The 25,253-nt window shown below is 44.7% G+C and overlaps 1 protein-coding gene across 1 annotated transcript in view; it reads left to right on the top strand.

The window, feature by feature from the left end:
- The window catches only part of arrb1 (arrestin, beta 1), a 38,829-nt gene extending 13,690 nt beyond the window's left edge, over window positions 1–25,139 (top strand). Inside the window, exons 9-14 of the mRNA XM_043692724.1 lie at window positions 5,020–5,157; window positions 6,866–6,949; window positions 8,273–8,296; window positions 14,498–14,568; window positions 21,070–21,121; window positions 24,486–25,139. Of these exons, the coding sequence (XP_043548659.1) occupies window positions 5,020–5,157; window positions 6,866–6,949; window positions 8,273–8,296; window positions 14,498–14,568; window positions 21,070–21,121; window positions 24,486–24,597 (481 nt within the window). The 3' untranslated portion in view covers window positions 24,598–25,139. The remainder of the gene's footprint in view (window positions 1–5,019; window positions 5,158–6,865; window positions 6,950–8,272; window positions 8,297–14,497; window positions 14,569–21,069; window positions 21,122–24,485) is intronic.
- The last annotated feature ends 114 nt before the right edge of the window (window positions 25,140–25,253 follow it).

The raw sequence follows: 25,253 nt of genomic DNA, 5'->3' as shown, positions 1-25,253 counted from the left end.
GACTCAGAGCAAAGTAAATCGACACCATAGAAACAAGTACAGGCTGAAGGTTGAGGATGGTGTAGATGTTGTAAAGAACTCTGTAAATAAAGCTTTTGCACACTTAGAAACTGGAATCACCTTTGCACTGTTCTGAGGAAAATCAAATATATGAAAACACATAACACTTCTCAGCTCCCCTCTAGATCCTTAGCCATTGATGTTAAATCTATGCCTCCATGGTTATTGAGGGAATTGATAAAAACTTACCTAAGCTATCACTCATCATCTTCTACCTGCAAACCTCGATTAGTTGCCTCTTAACATTTTTATTTCCAAGGAGAACAGGCCAAACCTTTCTCTCTGTTACTGAACTCCTTCATCGTTCTGAATATCAAGTTCTTCTCTTTCCCTTTCCAAGTTGCTTAACACTTTCCTGAAGTCGGAGGGCCAGAATTGTCCACAATATTTCAGCATCATGGATAAATCTTGTCTTCACTCCAACTAAGTCTTGTCCATCCCTTATCCATGTTTGTCACTGTCCCCATTCACCCCAACTTTCTAAGTGTGAAGTGGAGTAATGGCAGGACGCAGAGAAGATTTAATTGGAGGGAGATTATACAATGCTGAGGTACAGAGGGATCCGGGTATCCTGGTACATAAATCATAAACTATTAGTTTGTAGGAAAGGCAAGTGATTAGGAAGGCAGATGGGATGTTATCATTTATTGGAAGGGGAACAGAATATAAAAGTTGGAACATTTTACTACAGTTTATTCTAAGAATGTTGTAAATGCATTAGAAGCAGCTCAAAAAAGAACTGTATATTCTAGATACCTTGGTACTTCTGGGTACCTTATAGTATTTGCCACCTCTACCAGTAAATGGGACCAGGTAAGGGTTGTTTGAGGTAGTTCATTATCACTAATCCTCCTTTGTACTTGCTTTGACCTGGGACATTCTATTGAATAATTGTGGAGGATATGACATGATAGAGTATGTACAGGAAAGGTACTGTTATTAGGTAACAAGAAGGTTTATTGCATAACAGCAAAAGGTACACATTTAGTCAGGAATAACTACTGGAACTTTATGGAGCTGGTACAGCTATATCTGCTCCCTCCAAGGGCTAGAGTAAAACTTCTTCTCTACCCTCAGACTGTGTGACACCATTAGGAAAATAGAGGCAGCCAGTGTAGTATGGACATTATCCCCTTCAGAACTGTACAACATCTTCACCCAAGTTTTTTTTTCTCCTGCAATTATCCTGTATATACAGACATGTGTGAAACTAACACAGAAAATTGCTGGATAAACTCAGCAGGTCTGGCAGCATCTGTGGATAGTGAGGCCTGCAGGTGCTAGAAAGTCAGAGTGTTTAAAATGTGGAGCTGGGAAAAGCACAGCAGGTCAAGCAGCATCAGAAGTGCAGGAGAGTCGATGTTTTGGGCATCAAGACTGACCGAAACATTGACTCTCCTGCTTTTCTGATGCTGCTTGACCTGCTGTGCTTTTCCCAGCTCTGGTAGCATCTGTGGAAAGAGAAACCGAGTTAACGTTTCTAGTCTGGTATTCAGAACATCAACCCCCTTTCTTTCTCTTTCTAAACTACTAAATCATTCCTGAAATCTAACCCACAATACTCTTTGCGGAAGGACATTGAATTTCCTGAATTCGCTTCCTGGGAGATGGCTGCTCAGTTGAAGCAAATACTTTCTTCCTTATAGTCTTCTGGAGTTTTGAACCAGAGTGATGGGGGCGAAGTCATTGAGCACTTTGGAGGCTGTGGTATTTAGAATCTTCTTGATAATGAGAGAGTAAAGGGCTGTTGGTGATTGGCAAGAATGTGGAGTTGAGGCCATGATCTTGTTGAATGGCTAAGCAGGCTCCAAATGATCTCCTCCTACTCCTAAAAACTTTGTTAGAATATAGAACATGGAACAATACAGCACACAACAGGCCCTTTGGCCCTTGATGTTGCACCGACCTGTGAACTAATCTAAGCCCAGCCCCCCTACACTATCCCATCATCATCCATGTGCTTCTCTAAGGAATGTTTAAATCTCCCTAATGTAGCTGAGTTGACTACATTGGCAGGTAGGGCATTCCACACCCTTACCACTCTCTGTGTAAAGAACCTGCCTCTGACATCTGTCTTAAATCTATCACCCCTCAATTTGTAGTTACGTACTTCGTACAAGCTGACATCATCTTCCTAGAAAAACGACTTTCACTGTCTACCCTGTCTAATCCTCTGATCATCTTGTATGTCTCTATCAAATCCCCCCTTAGCCTGATAAATTTGTAGCAACCCCTGCAACCACTAAGCCAGATTCTGAAGTTGAGATCTACATTAAGTCCAGTTGGCCATGAAATGTGCATTTGTAAAACAATTGCAGATTGATTGTTGGTGTGTCCATTCTCAAAGATGCTGGATGGCAGATTAGAGTCCCTACAGTGTGGAAACAAGCCCTTCAGCCCAACCAGTCCACACCGACCCTCTGAAGAGTAACCCACCCAGACCCATTTCCCTCTGACTAATGCACCTAACACTATGACCAATTCACCTGACCTGCACATCTTTGGACTGTGGGAGGAAACCGGAGCACTCAGAGGAAACCCACGCAGACCCTGGTCAGTCATACTGCAGAAGGCCAAATCAAACCACTGCAGTTCTTTCTCTATAAGTGTAGACCTATCCAGTGGAAGTCATTGGTCTAGCCCTTGCAAATAAGGTGGTATAGCAGTAATGTGACTGGACTAGTAATCCAGAATCTTGGGTTAATATTTGGGGATCATAATTCAAATTCCACCATGGCAGATGTCAAAATTTGAATTCAGTTAATGGAAAAATCTGGAATGCAAAGCTTGCCAATGGTGACCACGTAACTATTGTCGTTTGTTGTAAAAACTCACCTGGTTCACTAATATCCCTTGGGGAAAGAAATTGACTCCATGTGACTCTGGACCCAATGTGGTTGCCTTTTGTAACAATAAATGTAAACCTAGCCAATGAACAAAGAGGTTTTTAAAAACACGAGGATGGGAGAAAGGACAGATGACTGAAACAAATGTTCTAGCTATTACCATACTGCCATCTGTGGGATCTTGGTGCGCATAACTTAGCTGTCATTTCTCTGACATTAGAGCAGTAATGTCACTTTAAAGAAACCTCATTGGTTTTAAATGATCTTGGGGTGTCTTAATACACGGTATGATAAACATTATACCATGAGGAACACTTAATGTTAGCACTTAGCCCTTCGAGGGTAAAATTGTTCTAACCAAATACATATGACATTATACTGGATAATGCTTAAGCACTTCTCAGTGTTAAATCGTTCAGTATCTACTACTCATGCAACAGAGGGTTGTAACTTTCTACCCCAAGAAAGAGGCCATCATATCTACACTGGCTCTTCAAACAAGCATCAATACCTTGCTTCAAATGCACACCATTTAAAATAACTTTTTTATTCATTCAGGGATGAGGGCATCACTAGCTAGACAGTTATAGCCTGTTAGGCAAAAGTGAGGACTGCAGATGCTGGAAACTAGAGTTTAGATGAGAGTGGTGCTGGAAAAGCACAGCAGGTCAGACAGCATCCAAGGAGCAGGAAAATTGACATTTCGGGCAAAAGTCCTTCATCAGGATTTTCCTGCTCCTCAGATGCTGCCCGACCTGCTGTGCTTTTCCAGCACCACTCTAATTTATTGCCTGTTCCTAATTGCCTAGGAGGCAGTTAAGAGTCAACTACATTGTTTATGGTCTGGAGACAGTTTCCTTCCCTGAAGGTCATTAGAGAATCTGATGGATTTTTCCAACAATGGAATGACAGTCATCATTTAGACTCTTATTTCCAGACTTTAATCAAATTCAAATTCCACCATGTGGAAGAATTTGAACTCTGGTTCCCAGAACATTGTTTGAATTGTATGAATTTATTTATTGTCACGTGTACCGAGGCACAGTGGAAAGCTTTGTCTCATGAGCAACACAGGCAGATCACAGAGTTAAGTAGCATAGATAAGTGAATAACAGGTAAACAGTGGCAAAATCCAAAACACAAGTATAGGTAAATGTATGTGAGTTTATGAGTCCATTCAGTATTCTAACAACAGGAGGGTAGAAACTGTTTCAAAATCGGGGGCTGCGTATGGTCAGGCTTCTGTACCTTCTCCCCAATGGTAGAAATTGTAGAAAACTATTACCAGGGTGGGTTGGATCTTTGAGAATGCTGCCGGCCTTTCCTTGATCTGGTAGATGGGCCTGGTAGATGGATTCTATAAATGGGAGGTTGGCCTTTGTGATTGTCTGGGCCAAGTTCACCACTCTCTGTAACCGTCTCCAATCTTGAATGGTATCTGTCTTTGGATTAACAGTCCAGTAATAATACCACTGCGCCTATGCATTCTTGTTCTTTCCCAAGCAATAATGGCTTCTCCCTACCCACGCTACTCAGCCCACTCATGATTTTGAAACCCACTGTCAAATCACCTCTCTGCCTTCTCCTCTTCAAGGGGGACAGTCCCAACTTCTTCATCGCTGAAGTTTCTCACTCCTGGAACCAGTCTTGTAAATCCCTTTAGCACTCTCTCTCCCCACTGCGTTCACATCTTTCCTATAACGTGGTGCCCACAACTGTACCCAACCCTCCAGCTGAGGTCTAACAAGTCTCTTGTACAAGTTCAGCATCACCTCCTTGCACTTGTACTCAATGTCCCAATTACACATTGAATTAAGGACAATTGATTCTATCAGAGGGTATTGGGTCTTTGGACCTCCCCCCAACTTCCTCAAAAAGGCAGTGGAAACAGAGTCCTTAAATACTGAAGGCAGCGATGGATAGTTTCTTGATAAGCAAATGGGTGAAAGGTTATTGGGGTTGGGCAGGAACGTGGAGCACTCAGATCAGCCATGATCTTGTTGATGGGCCGAAGGGTCTCTGGCTGTTCCTATTTCTTGTGCTTTTATGATGGGTTTTTCTGCTTTAACCTTCCATACCTTACCCTTCTCTCTGTTTGTCTTTCTTTCTGCAGTGACATTGTGGCCCCGAGCTCCACGTTTTGTAAAGTTTACACCCTGACACCGTACCTGGCCAATAACCGGGAGAAACGCGGCCTGGCCTTGGATGGGAAGCTTAAGCATGAAGACACAAACCTAGCTTCCAGCACCTTGTAAGCACGTTCAGCCATCTAATAGCATCAGTTTATAAAACTACTATCAGGACATCAACATTTTAATGCCTCACAGTGAAAGTCTCCCGAATGTGGCAGAAAATGATACAGCACAGAAAGAGGCCATTTGGCCCATTGCACCTGTACTGGCTTTACCCTTGGATCATGGGACAGCACTCATTTCAAACCTTACGTTCAGGGTTTTCCCTCAGTGGATGGTTCAGAATTGGGCAGGTACTGAAAGAGATTGATGCAGGGGGGCCTTTGGGCTCAGTGATCTCGCATGTGCCTCATCTCTACAGCCTGGACATATCTGGGCTCGGGCTGATCAATGGTAAATAACATTTGTGCTACACGAGTGCCAATCCCACACAAGAACCTTTTCCAACAAGGGAGAATCTTACCATTACCATTTGACACCATCCAGGACAAAGCAGCTCGCTTGATTGGTGCTACACTCACAAACATCGAAAGATGTGCAGGTTAGGGTGAATTGGCATCCTAGTTTTCCCATAGTGTCCAGGGATATGTAAGCTATTATGGATAGCCATGGGGTTACAGTGATAGGGTAGGGGATTAAGTCTGGGTGGTGTGCTCTTTAGAGGGTCAGTGTGGACTCAATGGGCCCAATGACTTGCTTCCAAACTGTAGGGATTCTATGATTCTATTTTATTCTATCCACTCCCTCCACCACCGATGCTCAGTAGCTGCAGTGTGCACTGTCTACAAGATGCACTTCAGCAAGTCACCAAGCCTCTTTCAGTAGCACTTTCCAAACCTGTAACCATCAACCCCTAGAAAAACGAGAGCATCGAATCTCTACTCCCTGCAAGTTCCCCTCCAAGTCACTCACCAACCTGACTTGGAAATATAACATCATTCTTTTAGCGTCGCTGGATCAAAATCCTATAACTCACTCCCTCACAGCATTGCAGGTCTACCGATGTGGACTGCAGCATTTCAAGAAGGGAGCTCACTCCCACCTCTTGAAAGGTAATTGCGAGTGAGCAATGAATGCTGGACTGTCTATCGATTCCAGTCTTGAAATTTTGAATTGGATCCTAGCTTTTATGGTCTTTAGGATAGGGAATTCTGATATCTCTCAGAATCACAGAATCCCACAGTGTGGAAACAGGCCATTCGCCCAACAAGTTGACACTGAACATCCCACCCAGACCCATCTCCCTACCCTTTCCCTGTAACCTTCATTTCCCATGGCTAATGCACCTAGCCTGCACATCCCTGAACACTATGGGCAATTTAGCATGGCCAGTCCACCTAACCTGCACATCTTTGGACTGTAGGAGGAAACCGGAGCACCCGGAGGAAACCTATGCAGTCATGGGGAGAATGTGAAAACTCCATACAGACAGTCACCCCAAGGGTGGAATAGAACCCAGGTCCCTGATGCTGTGAGGCAGCAGTACTAACCACTGAGCCACTATGCCACCCCATTAGTTCCCAGGAATTTGACGATGAGAAGATATTGTGGCACATGCCATAAATTTCTCTCTCCACCTTTGAACATTCCCATGTAGAATCCTGAGAGCCAGGACGATTCCAGCAAATAATGAGATGCATCAGTGAGCCATCGAGGTATGTGGTCCCATGTGGGGAGAGAGAGAAAAATCATGTGTTCAGTTCTCCACTATATGTTAAGAGTGCATCTGATGATTAAATTAACTCTGATGATGTTCTTACCCCACAGATTAAGAGACGGAGCAAGTAAAGAGATTCTGGGCATCATGGTATCTTACAAAGTCAAAGTGAAGTTGGTGGTGTCTAGAGGGGGGTAAGTTTGGAGAATTTTTGATGCTGTGCGAGTTACTTTAATTTTCTAAAACTTTGTGCAGAAAATGTGGGCAGCAGATTTCCTTCCTTCAAAGTACTTTAGTGAATCAGATGGGCTTTTTTATAATAATCAATGCTGATCACAGGACAACCATTAGACCAGCTCCTCATTCCAGGTTTTTACTGAATACAAATGTCACCATCTGCCATATTGGGATTCATACCCATGTCTCCATTACATTTTCCTGGGGTTCTGGGTTACTTATCTGTTGACTACAACACTACTTCCCCCATTTCCTGTACCATTCTTGGGTATTTGATTAGTAACCTGGAACATATCCAGGTTTGGGCAGTAATGTTTGCGCCAGGCAATAGGCTTATCCAATAAGAGAGAATCTAACCTACAGCCCTTGACATTGAATGGCATTGCTGTCACTGAATCCCCCACAATCGACTTCCTGGGGTGACTATTGATCAGAAGCTCAACTGGACTCACCACATACCATTCCTGATGAAGGGCTTTTGCCCGAAACATCGGATGCTGCCTTCGGATGCTGCCTGACCTGCTGTACTTTTCCAGCACCACTCTAATCTAGACTTGCCACATACCACAGAAATCCTGTGGTGATTAACTCACTTTCTGACTCCCAAAGCCTGTCCACCATCTACAAGGCCTAAGTCAGGAGTGTGATGGAATACTCCCCACTTGCCTGGATGGGGGCAGCTCCAACAACATTCAAGAAGCTTGACACCATCCAGGACAAAGTAGCCCACCTGATTGGCACCACATCCACAAACATCCCTACCCTCCACCACCAATGCTCAGTCATAGCAGTGTGTACCACCTGCAAGAGGCACTGCTGAAATTTAGCAAGGCTCCTTGGATAGCACCATCCAAACCAACGAACACTTCCATCTCGAAGGACAAGGGCCGTAGATACACGGGAACACCATCACCTATAAGTTCTCCTCCAAGGCACTCACCATCCTGCTTTGGAAATATATCGCCATTCCTTCAGTGTCGCTGGGTCGAAATCCTGGAATTCTCTCCCTAAGGACATCTCCGCACAGCACATGGACTGCAGTGGTTTAAGAAGGCAGCTCACCCCACCTTCTCAAGGGGCATCTTGGGACAGGCAATATTTGTTTGCCCAACCAGTGACACCCATCTCTTGTGATTAAGTAAAAAGAAGATTGCCTTAACGGATGAACATAATTTGATTACTTTTCTTTCTGTTGAATTGTGGTGTGTTTCATTCAGTAACCAAACTGCTGGTTTGTTTATAAATCTCTCTTTCTCTTTTGCTCTTTATTTTAATGCTAGCATTTTGGGAGATCTTGCCACAAGGTAAATGATGAAGCTTTTAGCCTGTCACTCATTAACCATTTCATCCTTACCTGTGTTGGGCATTTCTTGCTCCAGCAGAAGACATTTCTTTGTCAAGGCATGGGTCTGGAATTCAGAGAGGTGATTGTTGACCATGACACTGGCTTATAGGGAGAACACCCTGCCAGGTGTACAGAGATTCAGTACAGTGGAGCTAAGGGATGTTCCAATCTACATCCAAGCAGTGGAGTGGGTAGGGATGGAAGGATGCAGGAGAAGGAAGAACGGATGTGGGATACAGTGGTGAAATCAAAATAGCCAGTCATTGCAAACGGAATGATGAAATTCCAATGATAGCCGTGAACAAAGCCTGCATTTGGACTATAAATTTGGAGTAGCCAGCAGAGCTTGCCAAAAGGTCAGACTGGTGAAGACAATAATTCATAAATCATAGTGACCTGAGTTTTATTCATAAGGGCATAGCGTATAAGAGCAAGGAGGTGATGTTGAATTGGACCACAGATGAAATACAGTTCTAGGCATCACTCTTTAAGGAGGATGTGGAATGTGAAAATACTGCGGCTTTAAGCAACGTATTTTGTCCTTTTTTTTTAATGAAGAAAAGTTGAGACGGAGGTACTGAGCAATCTGCTCAAAGCCAAGAAAGTATACAACTTGTGAGACCTTTGGGGTTGTTTTTAAGTTGGAACAATAGAAGCAGCCTGAATGGGTGGGGTCTAGCTCCCATAGAACCAGGAATCTTAGTTTTAGCTTTCTGCAATTGCTGGGGTCTTGAAGCTTGATGTGGAAGCTCTCATTCCCCTCTCTGTTCCAGTTAAAAGCTGGCATTCTCTTCCTGCTGCTAGAATTGCATGTGAGACTATCTATTTTAATGAATTTGCCCTTGCCAAGGGTGTGTTTATGGGATGTTACTATATTGGAACAGTTAATTCATAGTAGTTAATATATCTATTATCCTGTTAAGCATTTTAATAAAGTTACAATTAAGTAAATTGCTTATTTTTAGTTACTCTGTATTTTAACTGTCGTGGAAAAACAAAGTGAGTTTTGCTTAAAGTTGAGCAGCTTAACCAATTGAACTGGAATGGAATGCCTTACACTTACCTTTAAAATGAGAAAAAGTTAGCCATGGCTCTATCATTTCAATATATTTTGGCGGGGTTTGGTCTGGTCCATAACAGGAGGCCTTGGAGAAAGTGCAGAAGAGATTCATGAGAATAGATGAAGAATTTCAGTTTTACAGATGGATTGGAGAATTTAGGGCCATTTTCCCTTGGAGAGGGAAGCTCAGAGGCAATCTAATTGATGTGTTCAAAATCAAGAGGGCCCTGAACAAAGTAGATAGGGAGAAACTGTTCCCATTGGTGCAAGAGTTGAGAATGAGTGGACACAGATTTAAGATAATTGGACAAAAGAAGCAATGGAGACTGGAGGGGAGAAACCTTTTCTCACAGTGAGTGGTTAGTTACTGGAATGCTGAGGGTGTAGTGGAGGTAGGTTCAATCAAAACCTTCAAAAGGGAATTAGACTTGCTTTGAAAAAGAAGGATGTGAGGGGTATGGGACAAAGATGGGAAAAAGTGAATTGATCATTTGGTGAACCAGACCAGACCAATGGGCTGAGTGGTCTCCTTCCGCCCTGTGTCAACTTTACAATTCCATGATTGTCTTTCAACACATCTAACCTCTTTTTAAAATTAAGAGAAGAGATCGATGAAGGGGATGTGATGGATGTTGTCCATATGGATTTTAAGAACCAAAGTCCCACACTGAACCACAGGACACGAGAAACATTACAGGAGAGAAAGGGGCCATTCGGCCCATTGTGTCTACGCTGGCTGATTAAACTAGCTGCTCATTCTTGTCCCACTTCCCAACCCCTGGACAGTATCCTTGCAGGTTCCAGACCCTCAGGGACAGATCCAAGTTCCTTTTCAATGAGTTTTCTCCTCAGCCCCCAAACTGGGCAAAGAATTGCATACACGCCGTACCCTCCTGAGTGAAAAGGTATTTCCTCATGTCCCTTCTAATCCTTGACCAAATCACATTAACTCCATATCCCTGCTTTCTAACCTCTCCACTAGGAGACTCAGGTTGTCCCTGCCCACTCCATCCAAGCCCCTCATCATCTTGTACACCTCAGTTGTCTCCCCTCAGCCTCCTTGGTTCTATTAAAACATCTAGGAGAAAGTGAGGACTGCAGATGCTGGAGATCAGAGCTGAAAATGTGTTGCTGGAAAAGCGCAGGAGGTCAGGCAGCATCCAAGGACCATATCATCCGTCGTCATTTCCGCCACCTCCAAACGGACCCCACCACCAGGGATATATTTCCCTCCCCTCCCCTATCAGTGTTCCGAAAAGACCACTCCCTCCGTGACTCCCTTGTCAGGTCCACACCCCCCACCAACCCAACCGGCGGCACGGTGGCACAGTGGTTAGCACTGCTGCCTCACAGCGCCAGAGACCCAGGTTCAATTCCCGCCTCAGGCGATTCTCTGTGTGGAGTTTGCACGTTCTCCCCGTGTCTGCGTGGGTTTCCTCCGGGTGCTCCGGTTTCCTCCCACAGTCACAAAAATGTGCAGGTCAGGTGAATTGGCTACGCTAAATTGCCCGTAGTGTTAGGTAAGGGGTAGATCTAGGGGTATGGGTTGGTTGCGCTTTGGCGGGGCGGTGTTGGACTTGTTGGGCCGAAGGGCCTGTTTCCACACTGTAAATAATCTAATCTAATCTAATCTAAAAACCTCCACTCCCAGCACCTTTCCCTGCAACCGCAAGAAATGCAAAACATGCGCCCACACCTCCCCCCTTACTTAGCTCCAAGGCCCCAAGGGATCATTCTTGTCCCACTTCCCAACCCCTGGACAGTATCCATGCAGGTTCCAGACCCTCAGGGACAGATCCAAGTTCCTTTTCAATGAGTTTTCTCCTCAGCCCCCAAACTGGGCAAAGAATTGCATACACCCCGTACCCTCCTGAGTGAAAAGATATTTCCTCATGTCCCTTCTAATCCTTGACCAAATCATATTAACTCCATGTCCCTGCTCTCTGACCTCTCCACTCGGAGACTCAAGTTGTCCCTGCCCACTCCATCCAAGCCCCTCATCATCTTGTACACCTCAGTTGTCTCCCCTCACCCTCCTTGGTTCTATTAAAACATCTCCAGCTTATCCAATCTTTCCTTGAAACTACAATTTTCAAACTCTGACAGCATTCTTGTAAATCTCCTCTGTGTACTCTGTAGAACAATTATGTCCCTTCTTTAATGTGGTGACCACACTTGTACACAGAACCCCAGCTGTGGTCTGACCAATACCTTGTATAGTTCCTGCATTACATTCCTAATCTTGTACACAATATCGTGCCCAGCGAATGAAACTACCCCATGTTCCTTCTTTACACCATATGACCAGAAAACATAAGAGCAAACATAGGCCATTCTGCTCCACTATTCAATGTGGTCATGACTGACCTGATCATCCTCAACTCCACTTACCTGCCTTTTGCCCACAATGCTTGATTCCCTTTCTGATTAAAAATCTTCTCTCTCAGCCTTGAATATGTTTAGCAACACAGATAAAGAATTCCACAGATTCTGAGGGAAGACATTTCTCCTTATCTCTGACTTAAATGTGCAATGCCTTCTTCTGAGATGATACCCTCTGGTCCTAGACTCTCCCACAAGGGGAAACAACCTTTCCATATCTACCCTGTCAAGTTCTTTAAGAATTTTCTGTGTTTATTGAGGTCATTTGTCATTCTTCTATGTTCCAATGAGTACCGGCTCAACTTCTCCTCATAAGGCAGAGATGGGTACTGCAGATGCTGGAGATTAGAGTCAAGATTAGAGTGGTGCTGGAAAAGTACAGCAGCTCAGGCCGTATCCGAGGAACAAGAAAATTCTGCTCCTAGGTTGCTGCCCAACCTCTCCTCATAAGACAGTCCATCCATACCTGCTATCTCCCTGGTGAACCTTCTCTGGACTGCTTTCAATATCTTTCCTCAGATAAGGAACCCAAAATCATTCACAGTATTCTAGCTAATGTTTTGTATAGTTTTAGCGAAACCTCCCTACATTTATACCCCACTCCCTTTGAAGTAAAGGCCAATATCCCGTTCGCCTTCCCTATTACTTGGTTGTAGCTTTTGATTCATGAAAGAGGACTTCCAAATCTCTCTGTTCTGTAGCTTTCTGCAGTTTCTGACAACTTATCTACCTGTCCTGTCACCTTCAGGGAATGGTGGAGATGCAAAGTCCCTCACTTTCTAAATATATAACCTCACACTTCTCCAGACTGACCTCTATTTGTAACTTTACTGCCCACTCAGCCAAAGCACTGTCATCATCCTTCAGACATCCTCCACACTATCAACTGGCTAGCCAGAGTTTTGTGTCCTTTTTTGCAAATTTCTCAATCGTGCCTCCCACATTTAATCTGAATCATTAACCTAAGGGACTCACTACTAATAGGAAGTTCTTGTCAGCTTGGACAAAATAAAAAGTAACTTATCTGCAAAAAAACCATGGGTCCTAATCCCTGCTCAGGCTGGTATAGGTGCACCTGGTTTTCTTCTGGTATAGTTCGACATATTCACTAGAAGCTTCTTCCTTCAGTTTATATCTCTTCCTGAGACACCGAGAACAATCGATGAATTAAACTCACTATTCCTTTAACTACAGAGCTAACAAACGAGGTCCCTAAACTCAGGTTCCGGCTCTTGCATAATTTCTTCCTACAAAGTTTAAGCATCATTCCTGCACATTTTGGTACATGATGCACTGAATGACTGGCCAGCTGGAGGCCAGGTCATTGAGTATATTTAAGACTGAGATAGATAGATTCTTGATTGTCAAGGGGATCAAGGGTTACAGGGAGAAGGCAGGAGAGTGAGGATGAGAAACTTATCAGTCATGATTGAATGGCGGAGCAAACTCAATGGGCTGAACGGCCTAATTTCAGATCCTATGTCTTATGGTCTTAGAGTGTAGTGACTAGAATCCCTGCCTCACATGTGGGAGACTGGGTTCAATTCTGGCAACAATATTTTGGGCCTATATTCCTTGGAAAATAGAAGTATGAAAGGTGACCTTATTGAAAAATACAAGATACTTAGGGGACTTGACAGGGGGAGATGCTGACAGATTGACTCCCCCTGTGGGCAGGGGGAGGGCATCATCTCAGAATAAGGGGTCGCCTGTTAAGACAGAGATGAGGAGGAATTTCTTCTCTCAGAGGGGAGAAAATCTTTAACACAGAGGGCTGTTAAGGCTGGGTCATTCCATACATTCAAGGCTGAGAGAGAGCGATTTTTAATCAGTCGGGGAATCAAGGGTAATGGGGCAAAGGCAGGATAGTGGAGATGAAAATTATTAGATCAGACCATGAATGGTGGTGCAAACTTGATGGGCCGAATGATCTACTTCTGCTCCTCTCTCTTATGATTAGATTAGATTAGATTACTTTACAGTGTGGAAACAGGACCTTCGGCCCAACAAGTCCACACCGACCCGCCGAAGCGCAACCCACCCATACCCCTACATTTACCCCTTACCTAACACTACGGACAATTTAGCATGGCCAATTTACCTAACCTGCACCGTGGGAGGAAACCGGAGCACCCGGAGGAAATCCCCGCAGACACGGGGAGAATGTACAAACTCCACACAGTCAGTCGCCTGAGGCGGGAATTGAACCCGGGTCTCTGGCGCTGTGAGGCAGCAGTGCTAACCACAGTGCCACCGTACTGCCCACTGTGATTCCACCTCTTTGTGAAAAAAAATTTGAAATATACATTCCACCAGTTGCTGTTGTGAGATTTGAATTCATGCCCTCAGTGAATTAGCCTGACATTACTGTCCAGTGCTGTTACCACTGTACCACCATTACAGCTGGCAGTTTCACGTTTCAGTACATACTGGGCATACAGCCCAAGGTGGGGAGAGGGGGGAATGGTAGCAGTTTGTCCAATTTCCAGCTGCTGAGTGAACTGTAGCTGGAGGGTCTCCGTTCATGGCCCTTCCCCCTTGCGTGTCTGTGACAGGTGTCTCAAGATTCAGCTCCTTGTCCTGGACCCAGGAACCCACTTGGCCGTGCATGACTCTTTCCAACTGACTGAACCAGCTGGGCAGAGAGTGGGTGAGACAGGACTTGGTGGGCAACATCTCCCACACCACATAACGACCATGCTTCTGCTTGCCTTTCAGTGATGTGATTGTGGAGCTGCCTTTTACCTTAATGCACGCTAAACCGGAGGAAGAGGCTTTCTACAGAGAAGGTAAGGAGACTAAAACAACAACAAGGCCTGTAAACAGTACACTCAACTGCAAATTAAATATCAACAAACAACATAGAACTTGGAAGAATACAGCGCAGTACAGGCCCTTCGGCCCTCGATGTTGCGCCGATCCAAGCCCACCTAACCTTGGGGATGGAGACCACTGTCACACACAGTTACTATCCTGCCCTTGCTGCAAGTATATTCAGTGTCCTGACCACAACCATATTGACATTACCACTACTATCTGGTGCCTATAAAAGAATTCTTGCTAACACTTGCTGCTGCTTGCTTATTTTCACCGCCACCCAAATAGACTCCAAATTGTGATCTTCAGATCCACATGACTGTCTCATTAACGCATTAAACTCATCCTTTCTTCACAATTTGGTGGCTTTTTGCCTGTCCTGCCTTGGTCCCAACAATCCTTCAATATTCCCTTGCCAGCAACGGGCATTCTGCAGCTCCATCTCTGGAATGACGGTCCAATCATATCTGTTCACTGTCATTCCATCTGCCTTATGGCGAATGCAGAGAGTCATTTCTCAGTATGGGGTTGAACGGAATGATTAGAGGTTACAGAGATAGGGAGGCTTACAGGGGCTCGAGGATTCAAGAGCTAAACAGAATTACATCTGGTCAGTGGGACAAACGGGTTTGGGGATTGGAGGAATTTACAGAGATAGAGGGAGCTGGATTAGATTCTGGAGACAGGAATAGGGATGGATGTAGGGAGAGGCAGGCAGTCTGAGAGGCACAGACAGGGGGTGTTTCAGGGAGGAGAGTATTGTATATACTAACAGAGATATGGAACGTTATAGTGATGGAAGACATTTACTGTTATAAGAAGGCTTCTAGGTTCTGAAGTCTATAGGAAGGCAATGAAGAAAGCCAGGTTACTGGGATAGATTGAATTCCATTTGCCACCTTTCTGCCCAGCTCTGCAGCTTCTCTATATCCTGCTGTAACCTGCCATATGCTTCCTCACTGTCAACAACTCCTCCGACTTTCATATCATCCGTAAACTTGCTCACCCAACCTTCTAACCCCTCTTCCAGGTCATTTATAAAAATGACAAACAGCAATGGTCCCAAAACAGATCCTTGCGGAACACCGCTAGTGACGGCACTCCATGAAGGAACTTTGCCATCAACTACTACCCTCTGTCTTCTTCCATCCAGCCAATTCCTAATCCCAACCTCCAACTCACCCTCAATGCCATATCTCCGTATTTTCTGCAGTAGCCTACCATGGGGAACCTTATCAAACGCCTTACTAAAATCCATATATACCACATCTACCGCTTTCCCGTCATCAACCTCCTTCGTCACCTTTTCAAAGAATTCAATAAGGTTTGTGAGGCACGACCTTCCCTTCACAAAACCATGCTGACTATCCTTGATCACATTATTCCTATCCAGATGTGCATGAATCCTATCCCTTACAATTCTCTCTAAGACTTTGCCCACAACAGAAGTGAAGCTCACCGGCCTATAGTTACTAGGGTTATCCCTACTCCCCTTTTTGAACAAGGGAACCACATTTGCTATCCTCCAGTCTTCTGGGACTACTCCTGTAGACAAAGAGGACATAAAAATCAAGGCCAATGGCTCTGCAATCTCCTCCCTTGCTTCCCAGAGAATCCTAGGATAAATGCCATCAGGCCCAGGGGACTTATCTATTTTCACCTTTTCCAGGATTTCCAACACCTCTTCTCTACATACCTCAAAGCCATCCATTCTACTTATTTGTGCCTCAGTATTCTCATCGACAACAATGCCCTGTTCCTGAGTGAATACTGAAGAAAAGTATTCATTCAGTGTCTCCCCAATCTCTTCCGCCTCCACACGCAACTTCCCCCTACTATCCTTGACTGGACCTATTCCTACCCTAGTCATTCTTTTATTCCTAGCATACCTATAGAAAGCCTTAGGGTTTTCCCTAATCCTATCTACTAAGGACCTTTCATGTCCCCTCCTTTCTGCTTTTAGCTCTCTCTTCAGGTCCTTCCTGGCTACCCTATAACTCTCAATCGCCCCAATTGAACCTTCATGTCTCATCTTGAGATAGGCCGCCCTCTTCTATTTAACAAGGGATTCCAATTCCTTATTAAACCACGGCTCCCTCGCACGACCCTTTCCTTCCTGCCTGACAGGTACATAATTATCAAGGACACTCAATAGTTGCCCCTTGAACAAGTTCCACATATCATTTACACTCTTGCCTTGGAGTCTACTTTTCCAAGCCACACATCCTAAGTCATGCCTCACCGCATCATAATATCCCTGACTCCAGCTATAACTCTTGCCCTGTAGTACATACTTATCCCTCTCCATCACGAGAGTAAAAATCACTGAATTATGGTCACTATCCCCAAAGTGCTCACCTACCTCTAATTCTAACACCTGGCCTGGTTCGTTACCCAGAACCAAATCCAGTATGGCCTCACCTCTTGTTGGCCTGTCTACATATTGTGTCAGGAAACTCTCCTGCACACATTGAACAAACACTGTCCCATCTAACGAACTTGAGCTATAGCTTTCCCAATCAATATCAGGAAAGTTAAAGTCCCCCATAACAACCACCCTATTACTGTCACTCATCTCCTGAATCACCTTCCCTATCCTTTCTTCTACGTTTCTAGGACTATTAGGAGGCCTGTAAAAGACTCCTTACAGGGTGACCTCACCTTTCCTATTCCTAACCTCAGCCCAAACTACCTCGGATGGCAAGTCCTCATCCATCGTCCTTTCCACCTCTGTAATACTATCTTTGACAAGCAATGCCACACCTCCCCCTCTTTTACCCCCCCCTCTGCCCCTACTCAAACATTTAAATCCTGGAACCTGCACCAGCCAATCCTGTCCCTGTTCTAGCCATGTCTCCGTAATAGCCACAACATCGAAGTCCCAGGTACCAACCCACGCTGCAAGTTCACCTACCTTATTTCGTATACTTCTTGCATTGAAGTATACACACTTCAAGCCACTTTCCTGTTTACAGACATCCTCCTTGGAAATTGATGCCATGTTCCTCACCTCCCTACACTCCAGGCCCTGCACCCTGCAGCTACAATCTGGGTTCCCATGCCCCTGCAGAGTTAGTTTAAACCCCCCCCAAGAGCACTAGCAAACCTCCCCCCAAGGATACTGGTGCCCCTCAGGTTCAGGTGTAGACCATCCTGTTTATAGAGGTCCCACCGTCCCCAGAAAGAACCCCAGTTATCCAAATACCGGAATCCCTCCCTCCTGCACCATCCCTGTAGCCACGCATTTAAGTGTTCTCTTTCCCTATTCCTCGAATCTCTATCACGTGGCACGGGTAACAAACCAGAGACAACAACTCTGTTTGTTCTAACTCCAAGCTTCCAACCTAGCTCCCTGAAAGGCTGTCTAACATCCTCAGCACTCCTCCTACCTATGTCGTTGGTGGCAATGTGGACCACGACTTCGGGTTGCTCCCCCTCCCCCTCCAGGACCCAGAAAATACGATCAGAGACATCACGTACCCTTGCACCTGGGAGGCAACATACCAAATGTGAGTCTCTCTCGTTCCCACAAAACCGCCTATCTGTGCCCCTAACTATCGAGTCCCCAATTACTACTGCTCTGCTCTTCTTCACCCTTCCCTTCTGAGTAACGGGGACAGGCTCCGTGCCAGAGGTAAGAACCCCAGTTATCCAAATACCAGAATCCCTCCCTCCTGCTCCGTGCCCCTGGTAAGTTCCCCCCCCACCTCCCACAAGTATCCAAAACGGTATACTTGTTCTTGAGGGGAAAGGCCGCAGGGGGTCCCTGCACTGGTTGCTTCCTCCCAGTCCCCCTCACTGTCTGCAATCTTTGGAGTTACAACTTCCCTAAAGCTCCGATCTCTGACCCCCTCTGCCTCCCGAATGATCCTAAGTTCATCCAAATTCAGCTCCAGTTCCCTAACACGGTCTTGGAGGAGCTGGAGATGGGTGCACTTCCTGCAAGTGTAATCAGCAGGGACGTCCATGGCATCCCTCACCTCAAACATGTTGCAAGAGGAACATTGCACTGCCTTCACTGCCATCCCTCTGAAAGTAACCTTTTTAAAAAAAAACTGGGTCTAAAGAATACAACAAGCAAAATGCAGCACTTACCTACTTACCACAACGGGTCTTATTATTTAGGTTAGATGAGGAGGGTGGGTGGGAGACACTACCTCTGTAGTGCCTCGGGTTCTTCTCCTGCGCACTTTTAAAGGGAAAAAAAACCTACCCAGCTGCCCCTCTGGTCTTCATCACTTCCCCCTGCTGTTCCCGCTCTTTCTGTGAAGAGAAAAAAAAACACCACTGCCCGCTACCGGTAAGTAATTTTAAAACAAACTGTCTCACCTTAGCTGCTGCTAAGGAGTAGATCCACCAAAATTTGCAGTCGGATGGCATTTTTAGTGAAGAGATAAAAATCACAAGGTGCTTCACATAAGCAATTTTAATGTAGATATCTTAATCTCACACCTGGCGAGTAGTTAGGGTCTGGAACACACTGCATGGAAATGTGGTAAAATCACACAGAGTAGTTTGTGTGTGGAGTGAACTTCCAAAGGGGCATTGGATAGCTGTTTGGATAGAAATGGGATGCAGGGATATGGGAAAAGGCAGGAGATTGGCTCTAGACAATAGGATGAGTACAAGTGCAGTGGGCCAAATGGCCTCCTTCTGTCCCATAACAATTCTGTGATCTCATAAGGAGATTATAAGTAGCAGTAGCAGGAGTGGGCTATTCAACAGTTGAGCATGGTCTGCTATTCAGTAAGCTTTCTGTTATTTTTAGATTCCAGGAAGGATATTATTAAGCTGGAGAGGGTTCAGAAAAGATTTATCAGAATGTTGCTGGCAATGGAGAGTTTGAGTAATGGGGAGAGGGTGGAAAGGCTGGGACTTCTTTCAGTGGAGCTTAGGAGGTTGAGGAGTGGCCTTATAGAGGTTTAGAAAATCATGAGGGGCATAGATAAAGTGAATGGTAGGTGTCCTTTCCCTCAGATGGAAGGATTTCAAGACTAGGGGGCATATTTTTTTAAGGTGAGAGGAGAAAGATTTAAAAAGAACAAGAGGAGCAACTTTTATTTTACACAGAATAGTTCGTGTGTGGAGTGAACTTCCAGAGACAGTGGTGGATGTGGGTACAGTTACGACATTTAAAAGACATTTTGATAAGTACATAAATAAGAAATGTTTGGAGGGGTATGTGTCAAGCGCAGGCAGGTGGGACTAGTTTAGTTTGGGATTGTGGTCGGCATGGACTGATTGAACTCAAGGGTCTGTTTCTGTGCTGTATGACTCTATGACTCTGAGGTTTGGGGATCACTGTCAAAGCCAGAGTCTGTTGTCCATCCCTAATTTCCCTCAAAGTGAGTGACTTGCTTTGCCATTTCAAGAGGGCGATTAGGAGTCCATCATATCGCTGTGGCAAAATCAGAAATGGCTGGAGAAACTCAGCAGGTCTGGCAGCATCTGTGGATAGGGGAACAGAGTCAACATTTTGAGTCCAGTGACCCTTCTTCAGAAATTACTATGGCAGTGGAGCAGAGCAGACCAGGTAAGGATGGCAGATTTCCTTCCCTAAATGACATTTGTGAACCAGATGGATTTTTACAACAATTGACAGGTTCATGGTCACCGTCAGTGAGACTGGCTTTCAATTCCAGATTTATTCATTAAGTGTAAACTCTGTTGTTTACTGTGATGGGGTGTGAACCTATGTCCCCAAAACATTAACCTGAACCTCTGGATTATTAGCCAGTAACTTTTCCATTCCATTCATTCCTGATGAAGGGCTTATGCCCGAAACATCGACTCCTGTTCCTCGGATACTGCCTGACCTGCTGCACTTCTCCAGCGCCACACTTTTCAAGTCTGACTCTCCAGCATCTGCAGTCCTCAACTTTTTCCATTAGCCCTTTGTTGCCTCATTGACCAAACATTCATTCATCTCTGTCTTGAAGATAGTGAATGAGTAATGAAACAGGAAGAGTAACAGCTGGGAAGAAATTGTGAAGTGGCTGGAAGGGGAATGGAGAGAGGAGCAAGAGGCAGAGAAAAGGCAAAGGGAGAGGAATGGAGGAGGAGGTTGGGAAAAGGGAAAGAGGGAGCTGGTGGGAGGGGAAATTTCCTGACTGACAGAAGTCAAAGGATTTTTGGGGACAGGCGGGAATATAAAGTTGAGGCCACTTTCAGATCAGCCATGATCTTATCCATGGGCAGAATGGCCTACTCCTGCTCCTCATTGTATATACCGGGAAGAGGGGAAGGAGAAATGTGAGAGAGGGGTCATAAAAGGGGGAGGTAGGTGAAGTGGAGATGAGAGGGTGGTAGGAGGTGGGGGAGGTGGAGGAGCAAAGAATTTGGGACACAGGAGGAGCTGCTGATGGCCTCTTGTTGGCTGTTTTAGTGAGAACAAAATGAGATTGCAAAATCTCCAGAAGAATCAGCAAATTGAACACTCAGTGCCTGATGTGGGAATGTTCTTCTTTCCACAGTTCCTGAGAATGAGGTTCCCATTGACACCAACCTGATCGAGTTTGACACCAAGTACGTTGCTCATCATTTCTGCTTAAAACTGGATCCATATGTGTCTTCAATGAGCATTGTGTGCACTGTGTGTCTGTGTGAGTGTGTGTGTCTGTGTATGAATGTGTCTGTGTGAGTGTATGTCTGTGTATGAATGTGTCTGTGTGTGTGTGAATATATGTGTGTGCGTGAATGTGTGTCTATGTGCGTGAATGTGGTTCTGTGTGTGTGCACGCGCGCGCATGAATGTCTGTCTGTCTGTGTGTGTGTGTCTGTGTTTGACCCTGTACGTTTGTGACTGTTGCTTACATGATAATGTAACTTGTTTTTCCTGGAATGTATCCTGTGTCCTTCCCTCTTTCCCGAGACTGGGATAATTCTCACCTTCATAATTCTGTCCCATTACCAGTCATCAACAATCACAAATTGATCACTTCTGGTTCTGGTCTCTTCAAAAGTGTGAAAATCTCCAATTCTGTTAACCATATTAAAAACCTGTTTGTAGCATAGGAATTAGGAGCAGGAGTAGGCCATTTGGCCCTCTGAGCCTGCTGTGCCATTCTATCAAAAAGAACCAATTAGCAGACATCGTTTTGGCTGAATATCTTTTAAAAATTGACCATGTCCCCAAGAATAAGTGGAAATGAATACAGAGAATGCTGGAGAAACTCAGGGGGTCTAGCAGCATCTGTAGAGGGAGAAACTGAGTTAACATTTTGAGCCTGGTATACATCTTCAGAGAATAAATGGAAATATCTTCTCATGGTCAAAACTCTTATCAAAACCTTGGTTGACAATTGGAATTCTTTTAAATGGTCTTAAAAGCACTGATAGGTCATGTTCAATCAGCTGTTGCACCCGGGGGTTGGTGTCTGGTTAGATTAACTGGTTAGAGTTAGTTAACTGACATCACAAGATAAGGTCCACTCATCTGGATAGAAAGTTCCTGGGAGATTGCCAGTGCTCAGTTCAAATGAGCTAAGCTTACTCCAGAGTCTAGCTTCAGGTCTTACAAGAGTCTTGCATTGATCTCAGATTTAATGATACTCACCTGTAAATAGCTTATGAAAGGAACAAGAAGGAGGAGTCATAGCTTTGAAGTAATTTGCAAATGAAGCAAGAGTGGTGCAAGGAAAAAAATACATTTTTCACCATGAGAGTAGTTAGGGTCTGGGAGTGCACTGCCTGGAAATGTGGTGGAGGCAGGTTCAATTGAGGCTTTCAAGAGAAATATTGGATAGAAATTGTGTGCAGAGATGGGGAAAGGGCAGGAGATTGACACTGGGGCATAGAACTAGATTAGATCATAGTGCAGGCATGATGGACCGACTCTGTACTGTAATAATTCAGTGATTCTTTGAAATAAACATATTCTATTGAACAAGACTCATGCCCCTCATCTGCTAAAGATTTTGAATAGTCATCTTTTCTCACTAGGTATCAGTAACAAAAAATTATACCAACATGAAGGATTGGTGGCAAGGCACCCTCCCAATGTTGATTTGATTTAATTTATTATTGCCACATGTACCAATATACAGTGAAAAGTATTGTTTTGCGTACTATCCAGGCAAATCATACCTTGCCTAAGTACATCAGGGTAACAGAACAGAAGACAGAATATAGTGTTATAGTTACAGAGTGCAGAGAAACTGTAATATATAAGAGGACCATTCAGAAGTTTGAAAACATTGGGGAAGAAGCTGTCCTTAAATCTGTTGGTAAGTGTTTTCAAATTTTTGTATCTTCTACCCAATGGAAGAGAGTATAACCAGGGTAGGCGGGGTCTTTAATTATGTTGGCTGTTTTTCCAAGGCCGTGGAAAGTGTAGGCAGAATCAATGAATGGAAGTCTGCTTTGTGTGATGGACTGGGCTGGGTTCTCAACTCTCCATAATTTCTTCTTGTTCTGGGCAGAACAGTTGCCATACCAAGCTGTGATGTATCTGGATAGGATGCTCTCTGTGGTGCATCTATAAAAATAGGTAGGGCTCATTGTGAATGTGTTGAATGTCCCTACCCTTCGAAGGAAGTAGAGACGCTTGTGTGCTTTCTTGACTGTAGCATCAAAATGGATGGACCAGGATAGATTATTGTGTGATATTTGCTCCCAGGAACTTGAAGCTCTTGACTACCTCCACCTAGGCACCGTTGATACAGATGGGGCATGTCCTCCACTCCACTTCCTGAAGTTGGTGACCAGCTCCTTCATTTTATTGACATTGAGGGGGTGATTGTGGTCTTTACACCATGCCATCAAGCTGTCTACCTCTTTCCTGTACCCCGTCCTGTCATTGTTTGAGATCCGGCACACTTGGTGTCATCAGCAAATTTGTAAACAGCATTAGAATTTGGCCACACAGTTGTGAGTGTAGAAGGAGTATAATAAAGGGTTGAGTACACAGCCTTGTAGGGTTCTGGTGTTGAGGATTGTTATGGTGGAGGTGTTGTCTCCTGTTCTTACTGATTGCAGTCTGCGAGTCAGGAAGTCAAGGATCCAGTTGCAGTGGAGGGATCCGGGTCTTAGCTCTTGGAGTTTGGAGGTGAGTTTTGTTGGAATTATGGTCTTGAAGGTGGAGCTAAAGTCAATAAATAGGAGTCTGATGCAGGTTTCCTTGTTATCCAAATGTCCAAGAGATGAGTGTAGGGCCGGGGGGGGGATGATGTCTGCCATGGACCGATTGTGACAGTAGGTGGGCTGTAGTGGATCAAAGCAATCAGAGAGGCTGGAGTTGACGTGAGCCATGACTAACCTCTCGAAGCACAAGTGTATCCTCCAGTGGTACTGGTGGACCTGACTACAATGTATACCGACAACATCTTTTCCAGAGAAGTTACCCCACATTTGTTCAGTCTTCATGAGATTAATTACAGGGAAGGGGAGAGTTTGAGCATTCAGGTTGTACTTGCAAAAGACGAGGAGTGAAAGGAGATCTAATTGAGATTTAGAAGATGCTGAAAGGGATTGATAAAGTCTACGTAGAACAGATATTTCCTGGTGTGGGCCAATCTAGAGCAAGAGGTCATGGTTTTAGGATAAGGGGTGGCAGGTTTAAAGCAAAGATGAGGAGAAATAGTTTCTCTCACAGGGTCATGAATCTGTGGAATTCACTTGTCCAGTGGATGCCAGAACATTGAGTAAATTTAAGAAGATAGACAGATATTTGAATTAGTAATGGGTTAAAGGGTTATGGGGACTGGGCAGGAAAGTGGAATTGAAGCTGAGATGAGATCAGCCACGATTGTATCAAATGGTGGAGCAGGCTCAAGGGGCTAAATGGCCATCTCCTGCTCTGGTTCCCCATGTCCTTTTATATCATTTCAGTGTGACTCTGGTTGTTATCTGAAGACCAGCTCACTCACCTTGAGTCCTCTTTCATTTCCAGTGATGATGACATTGTTTTTGAGGATTTTGCTCGCCAGAGGCTGAAAGGACTGAAGGACGACAATGACGACGATGAAGATGGAGTGAACTCACCGCAGCACAACGACCGATAAAACACGGGGACACGCAAATCACTGCAAGGCACGGTGATCTCCGGCACCTGAAAAGCTGCTGTCGTTAGTTTATTTTCTTCCTTGTTTCTGTTAGACAATAAAACAACTGAGGCTTCTCAATAGTCTTGGGCCAAAACCTGACAGACTCCAAACAGTAGACTGGTACAATCATGATGTCAGTTCCTTCACAGCCTTTTTTGGGTTATCTGGGGGAGGTGGGGTGGGGTGGGTTGCGAGATTTCTGGGGAAGTGGGTAGAGGATAGAGGTTTAGGAGGAGGATCAAGACTTTGGTACACAAATTGGCCAACTTACTTCAGAATATGGTCTGACAGGGATTGGAACTCAGCCCCCTGGGGAGTGAAAAACCATAGGGTGGGGGTAAAAAAAAAATCACACTGATTTTGAAGCATTAGTTTTTCGATTTATTTTGTTTGTTAACTGCAGAAACTTTTACTGCAGAGGCCTGTTGAGGCTGGGTTATTAAGTCCATTCTAGGCTGAGAGAGAGATTTTTAATCAGGAAGGGAATCAAGGGTTATGGGGAAAAGCATGAAAGTGGAGAAGAGGATTATCAGATCAGCCACAATCTCATGGAATGGGGAAGCAGACACAATGGGCCGAAAGGCCTACTACTGCTCCAATGTTTTCTTGTCTGA

The sequence above is a fragment of the Chiloscyllium plagiosum genome, chromosome 6, assembly GCF_004010195.1.
Source record: "Chiloscyllium plagiosum isolate BGI_BamShark_2017 chromosome 6, ASM401019v2, whole genome shotgun sequence".
In the NCBI taxonomy this organism is placed as follows: Eukaryota; Metazoa; Chordata; class Chondrichthyes; order Orectolobiformes; family Hemiscylliidae; genus Chiloscyllium; species Chiloscyllium plagiosum.
Note: the sequence above shows the minus strand (reverse complement) of the source record. Positions and strands in the feature narration are given on the sequence as shown.